The sequence below is a fragment of the Podarcis vaucheri genome (assembly GCF_965113315.1).
Source record: "Podarcis vaucheri genome assembly, chromosome: Z".
Classification (NCBI taxonomy): domain Eukaryota; kingdom Metazoa; phylum Chordata; class Lepidosauria; order Squamata; family Lacertidae; genus Podarcis; species Podarcis vaucheri.
Genome location: NC_138758.1, coordinates 35,741,827 through 35,749,309, shown reverse-complemented (window position 1 = coordinate 35,749,309; position 7,483 = coordinate 35,741,827). Strand labels below are relative to the sequence as shown.

Genomic DNA, 7,483 nt, shown 5'->3' with positions numbered 1-7,483 from the left:
ATGAGCAAGGGGGATTTCAGGAAGGCACCAGCTATGTCCTGCAAAAATAACCTATGCATATCTACTGGGAAGAAACTCTCACTGAATTGAGTGGGACATACTCCCAGGTAAAACTGCATGTGTAGAACTGCAGACTTAACAGCACACAAAATCTACAATTCAAGATGTCCATTATGAATTGCCTTCTGACAGGGTTGCTTCTGGGCCGGACACTACAGCCATAGAAAAGACCTTTAATCACCAGGACCATTAAGCCACGTAAAGAGTCCAATATGCTTAGACACGTTGCCTTTCCTTGATTTATCTTTACAACACTGCAATACAACAGAACTAAAGTTGCTGGACTAATTTTGAAAACACAATTAAAAATGACAAGCTGACAAAGATACTTTTGCATGTCCATTTTTAAATATTCATTTGATCCAAGAGCAATTATCTGAACACTGTTATCCCTCTTTTGGAACTTTACAGCCTGATACTGCGAATTCACTACAGTGATTCAAGCCATTGCCCTACCTATAGCCTCCATCCCCGCACCGGTCATGCCAAGATTCCCAGCCAAGGTCCCCTAAGTCATCAGTAGTATTTGGAGGTAGAGAGGCAGAAGTAAATTGTCCACTTGGGTAGTGTAGGCTTCCAAAAGGGAAACCAAACTAATAGATGCCAGAATCCAGGAGTAGCTGGCATTTAGATCCACACCACTGTCAAAGATCAGAATGATGGCAACAGCAATGATCTGGGCAAATATGCCCATCATGGTGCCTTCAAAGGTCTTCTTGGTCCCCGGCCATTTGATCTCCCCCACTGTGCTCCCAAAAATAGAAGCTACTGAGTCCCCAATGCCCACAGCAAGCACCCCAGAGTAAGGGGCCAAGGCCCCAGCCCCAGGCAAAGTAGCCTTTGAGGCACAAGGTCTGGGGAACAGCCAAATAGGGAGGGACATCCCCAGCAGAAGATATATGTGAGTCAAGATCAAAGGCCCACTGTCCCGTTCATCCAAAAAGAGAGAGAGCAAGTTCCTGAGGGTGTGCCCCAAGGGTTTGATGGTGAAGTATCTGATGTACTCTAGAAGAATGAAAACTGCCAAGCACACCACAGCAGCCACATAGAGGAGCTGGCGGTCATAGATGAGTCCTGGGACGTACGTTGCCACCACAATGAAATGGAAATATTTCCTGGTTATGGTTGATGCTTGGTGTTTCTTAGAACCAGATGATCTCTTGGCGTTTTGATACAGAACCACTGTGCATGCCAAAGCAGCCAGGAGGATCCAGTAGGCGAGGAGATAAACTCTGGTCTGTGTTTGAGAGAGGAACTGGGAGAGCCAAAAGAGGGGGTTCTGCCGGATCAAGCGGTAGAGCCACGGCATGACAACACCCAGACCCAGCACCGCCGTCATCATATGAAAGAACATGGAGGAGATCCAGGTCCCAGAATCCATGAAGAAAAAGAGGGCGGTGAAGAATATCCCAAGGAGAACCACCCCAACCACCACCACCAGGAGGAAGAAGTCAATCGGGTCCCCTCTGCTTTCGGTTACGTTCAGAGAACGTTTGATGAGCTGATTGAGGACGAAGCTTATTCCTGTCAGGACGAGCAGAGCCTCACCAGGAGTGAAGCATCGAGGCAGCAAGTATAGCAGTATCATACTGAGGTAGACAAAGATAAGCAGGACCTCCAGGACCTCAATCACTTCAGAGACCGTCAACGAGTGCTTCATGGTGTAGATGATCAGGCTGCCAGCAATGCCAGAGAGGATGCAGGTATTTGTCGGCACAGGTTTGGTAACACCGAGTGCTATCACAGAGAGGAACAGGGCGATGATCATGCCAGTGGACGCTACGATGATGCCAAAACGCTCAAAGTACACAATACCAGCTGCTTGGCATCTCTCCTTCATCACAATGCCCAGCAATGGGACAGCCATGCAAGCTGGGAAGAGGCCACTGTTTGCTCCTGCCCGAAACTGGAAGACAGCGCTGCCCAGGCGGAGGAGGTTGTCCCATTTAAACTGGATATAGAAAGCTTGGATTGCAAGCGCAATGGCGCACCAGGAAAAGCGATCCCAGACTGTGCTGTGCACACAAAGCACGATGGTGAACATGATGAGGGATTCCACAAGGATGGGTTGCTTGCTTAGCATGGTGACAGCCAGACTGTTGCGCTCCCTGTGCTCAGAAAACCCTGGCAGCTGTTTGTTCTGGTCCAATATTTTCAAATGCGGTCTCTCTGTGTGTCTGTCTGTCTGTCTGTTTCCCTCACTGTCAAAAGCTCTCTTGTATCTTAGTGCCCTTCCTAGAAGTGAAAGCAAAAACCATCCCATTAAAAAAAGAGCGTATTATATACACCATCTGCTTCTTCCCTTGTACTGAAGGAAAGCTTCTCTTGTTTAATAAAAACATTGACACGCTCTGGAACTCCATGCAAAGGGAGGATAATTTCTGCCCCTCCTTGCAGTTAAGACCTTCCTATACTGGAAGGGCTTTTGTGGTTGGAGCTCATTGCTTGCCTTGCTAGAATTGATAGGGAATCTTTTTCCTTCTGAAAGCGTAAATTCTAAATTGTTTATTCCTGTTATTATGGTAATTTTACTGTTGGTTTCATTCTATGTGATTACGTTTTTCTTAGCTGTTATGAACTATAAGAGGAAAGACACAGTGCAGATAAATAAAATATGGTTTGGGCACACTCCTTTGTTTACGTGACTTCTGGTATATTCTGTTTAAATCACTCTTGCCTCTCCCTGTTGCATGCAGATGTACAGATGCCAACATGGTGCCCTCCAGATGTTGAACACCCATCATAGAATCACTGTAGAGTTGGAAGGGACCCCAACCACAGCTAGCATGGCCGAGAGAGAGAGGTGAATGGGAGTTATAGTCCAACAACACCCGGAAGGCACCAGGTTGGCTATCCCTTTGCTATAGAATACTTGGTTGCATCTAATGATACCCCCTTCTCATCTAATGATACCCCCTGAGACCTTCGGGTATAGAAATAAAATAAAATACTCAGATTTGCCTCATTGAAATTAATGGACGTAAGTTAGTCATAGAGTTGGAAGGGACTCCAAGGATCATCTAGTCCAACCCCCTGCAATGCAGCAATCATGGTGCAAGAACCCTTGACAGATAGCCATCCAATTTCTGTTTAAAAACCTCCAGAGAAGGAGAGCCCACCACCTTCCAAGGGAGTTTGTTCCACTATTGAACAGCTCCTATCAACAGAAAGTTCTTCCTAATGTTCAGTTCTTATAATTTGTATCCAACTTGTTCAGGCCCTACCCTCTGGAACAGCAGAAAAGAAGTTTGCTCTGTCTTCTATATAACAGCTCTTTGGATAACTGAATATGGCTACCAAATCACCTCTCAGTCTTCTCCTAAGCAACCTAAATATAACCCACTCCCTCAACTGTTTCTCTTAAAGCTTGTGTCATGAACTGCAAGGACAACAGGGAGGAGGAACAGGATCCTGGCAAGCTGTGACTGGGACCCACCAAGGCAAGCTGGGGATGGGAAAGGAGAGATTGGAGTTGTACAGGATGACGGGATGGCAAGGGGGTGGGAGTCAAGGTGCAGGGACCGGAAGAGCAGGATCCCTCAACAGAATCAGAGAGGACTCTGTCTCCATGAACAAGGCAGGCTCTGAAGCGTAGTGAGCAGTGGGAGGTATGCTCTGGGAGGCTGAGGCAGGCAAGGCTCCACAGCCCAGGTGAAGCTCATTAGCCCCACAACCCGGGGTGGGGGTGGGGAGATGTGTGATTCCTCAGCTGAAGTAGGCTCAGAACAGGTGAGGATCATATGGCTTGTCAAGCCTAGATGCCGCAATCAGGATTCAAGAAATAAAATGGAAACAGGTGAGGGGCTACATCTGCTTAACTGCCCATGTTGCTGGACCTTGGCTTAGATGCTCCAGGACTTCCAATGGACTGTTTTCCCTGACTGCTAGACTTTGGACCTGACATACTGTATAAGACAGTGGGACTTGCTGCCATGTATGCTGGGGATTCAGGACAGCTTGGTTTACAGACCCTTGGTCACCTTGGTTGCCTTCCTCTGCACATGCTCCAGTTTGTCAATATCATTCTTAAACTAGGGTGCCCAGAGCTGGCCACAGAACTCCAGGTGGTGATTGACTATGGCAGAATAGAGAGGCCCTAGGACTTCCCTTGATCTGAACACTATACAATGGGTCTACTCTGAGCTCTGAGTAGGAATACCACTGGATACAACCCACTGTGGTTTGGTTGTTTAAGATAGAGAGAATTCTGCCTCACTGTGAGGATGGAGTAAATCATTCCTTCTGTTTCTACTGAAATCCATCTCCCTGATGGGGGAGGGACCACTTATCTTGCTTCATTTCATTTATATGCAAGCAGCCTATATTCTGATGGTATAGCTATTTAAAGCATAAACAATAAATTGATATACTTACATGAATCTATGGCACATCCACATCAGAAATAATATGTGTTGCATCCAATTAAGTTCTGTTTAAGAGTACACCTACTGGAATTAAGGTCAAGTCATGTCCAATCTTCTGCCCAAACTGGTTTTGCATGATTGCTCCATACTCCCTGCAGCAAATGCTATGATTGTGTTTCCCACATAACACATGCAAGGAGTGTTGGCCACTCCCACACCCACAAACCATCAAACACTTAAGCTAGAGTGGTCCAACTTTTCATGCCTAGTAGGCTGCAAGAGTACTTTGACACAGAACCCATTGCACACAGGGGCAGGAAGTGAGTGAGGCAAACATCTGACAACCCTCTAGCCCTCATGTTGCCTTCCCAAAGCTAGGTAAGGCACAGGGATTGGGAAGGAGATTTAAGACTCTGGCAGGGTCCTGAAGCCCTCCCATCTCCTTCCCAATGATGGGAAAGTGCAAACTAGGCTTTGGGGAAGGAGGCAGGAGGCTTCAAGGGCCCTATCAGAGCCCCCACGCCTCCTTCCCAAAGCTGGGTAAGGAGGCACCAGGTAAGGCAGTGCAAGGGCTGTGGGTGGGGCATATAATAATAATAATAATAATAATAATAATAATAATAATAATAATAATTTATTTATACCCTGCCCATCTAGCTGGGCTTCCCCAGCCACTCTGGGTGGCTTCCAACAAAATATTAAAATACAGTAATGCATTAAACATTATAAGCTTCCCTAAACAAATGTTGTTGTGGGCCACCAAAAAAGGCATCACATGTGGTCCCTGAGCCACATGTTGGACCACCCTGACTTAAGCACATGCATTTAGCAACCCTAGATCCATCAGTTGCATTTCCCAAAACTATGTTTCTTACCTATCACATTCGGTCAGTGTGATATAATGGAGAAAGCTGTTGAGCTTGGGTGTTGGAGGACCAGCCTCAAATCCCTGCTCAGTCATAAGGTCATGAAGCAGGGTACATGTACTTGGGCAGGTCAATCACAGCTTAATCTACCTCACAGGACAATTCTAACAATAAAATGAGATAAAGTTAGAGAGTTACACATCCTGAACACCTGAAACAGGCTTAGAGGGGAAATCTAAGCACACAACCACCCTACACTAGGCATGCAGAACTTTCTGCAAACAAGCTCTAATTTAGCTTTTAAAGCTTCCCCACCCCAAGCCATGGCCATTTGCCCCACAACAAATGTCTCACATGTAACCACAAAGGAACAATTGCACTCCTGCTCACTCCTTGGCAAGCGGAATTTGGTGCCAAAGGACCCACTGTTTAGCACAGACAATCCCCATTGGATCTTCCTTTGAAGGCCTGTCTCAAGTTCAAGCAGGACTGCAGACTAAGAAAAGGAAGAATCAGGAGCACATGCCTAGTTCTTTCCTTTGAAGTTGCGTCACCTGATGTCACAGTGGCACCAAATGGTTGACAGGTAGGCAGTTCCACCAACCTGAAAAGTCGCCCACCCGTGGGGTGGAATGAGGATCTAGCTCACCAGTCCTCAAACCCTGCTATCTACCATAGAATTAAGTTGTGTTCACTCCCAATAATTCCCTCAAAAACAGTCTTATGCAATCCATTTAAATCAGTCACAGACCTACCCATATCTACCCCTCCTACAACCGTAATGAAGCAGCGGCCACAGTGAGATACAAAAGGCACCCACTATTTGCACTTTTCAGAAACAATTGCAGGCATTTTTGGTCTGGCAGGCTTTTCCAGCTGGATAAATGGGTCTTTACTGTGAGTGTCCACTTGTTAGAAATTTAGTTTTGTTCTATAAGTATTTGCTGTTTTTAGTTACCTTATTGCCTTGAGATGGTGGTTTAGAATGAGATTAAAAAATCAGTGGTAATACCTGCCTTGACCCATTTTCACATTTCTACTTTCACACCCAAATATCACCTTTATTTTCTATGCCTCCTCAATATGCAGTAAAAAAACAAACAGCAGCAACAATAAGAATACACCTCTCTATCCCCTCTCCCCACAAAGTTGCTTAAGAATATTATCCCATTTTAAAATTTGCATCAACATTCTGTATAGCAGCAGAGAAAACAACTGAGCCTATCTCACAAGGTTACTGTGAGGGCAGAACGACTTTTGCACACTTAAATGAGTCCATGGGAACCATTGTTAATTACTGGTGTGCTGCCAACGCTTCCCATTGCCATTTACTGAGAGGGAGGAAGGCTACTTTGTTCTACTTTTAACGATACATGAAAGGTGTTTGTATTTATGTTTCTAAAGATGCCATTAGGTGCTTGGAGACCTTTGCATAACATGTAAGTAACACATCTGATGGATTCTGTACTTGACCTCCTTTGTAATGTTTTATTTTGAAATCTTTAAGATAATAGCTTGGTTTCCTGCTAGTTATGTCTCTTTCAATGTATACTTTATATCTGACTTCCTTCAGTAATGTTTTATTCTAGATTGCTGTCTTCATGTATTGTAAGTCACTTTGAGATTCCCCCCTTAAAAATATAAAGCGGAAATTAAATGAATAATATTAATATAGAACAGTAATAAGCAAATAGCAAATAACACAACAAACATGAACTCCAGGGTGGCGTCAGGTTGCCTCACTGCGCGATCGGTTACCTTTCTGCATTCAGCACCCTACACTGGGCTACCTTGGCTCTGGCAAACACATTTAATTTATCAAATCTAAATATATAAATAATATTAATAAGCCAAATAAAGAAATGCATTAAAAATATTTATACCCAGCTGCAACCTCAACAGGCCTCCACAAACCTTCCATTGCCTCACCCAGCTGATCCCTCTTCGGTAATAAACTCACCCTACTGGGCGCCGCCATCTTGTCGACGTGCTACGCACAACACGTCACGTCGCCTCCCTCACCCTGCGCCCCTCACGCTTCCTCCCCCCACCACTGGGGCAAGAAGAGGCAAGAGAGAGAGAAGGGCCTTGTGTCACGTGACTCGCGGACAGCGGGAAAGAGGCGCTCTAGCCGTTCGCTCCACCTTCTTCTTTCTCCCTTTCTAGCTCATGGATTGGCTGATTTTGGGAGGG

The 7,483-nt window shown here is 45.4% G+C and overlaps 2 protein-coding genes across 5 annotated transcripts in view; one reads left to right on the top strand and one right to left on the bottom strand.

Moving 5' to 3' along the window:
* Nucleotides 1–271: 271 nt before the first annotated feature.
* DOLK (dolichol kinase) lies at nt 272–7,225 on the bottom strand. The gene is made up of 2 exons (XM_082208183.1): nt 7,205–7,225; nt 272–2,295 (listed from the first exon to the last, which is right to left on the bottom strand). Exons 1-2 carry the CDS (start codon nt 7,209–7,211, stop codon nt 569–571), a joined length of 1,734 nt encoding a protein of 577 aa, XP_082064309.1. The 5' UTR covers nt 7,212–7,225; the 3' UTR covers nt 272–568.
* Nucleotides 2,751–7,483, top strand: part of NUP188 (nucleoporin 188) — a gene marked incomplete at its 5' end in the record, with an annotated part of 53,259 nt that continues 48,526 nt past the window's right edge. For 3 of the 4 annotated variants that reach the window (XM_082208176.1, XM_082208174.1, XM_082208173.1), the window contains one exon: nt 2,751–2,863. In XM_082208176.1, coding sequence (XP_082064302.1) covers nt 2,751–2,863 — 113 coding nt within the window. Of the gene's footprint in view, nt 2,864–5,450; nt 6,730–7,483 lie in introns of those variants that run through there. The other variant, XM_082208175.1, reaches the window with a different exon arrangement.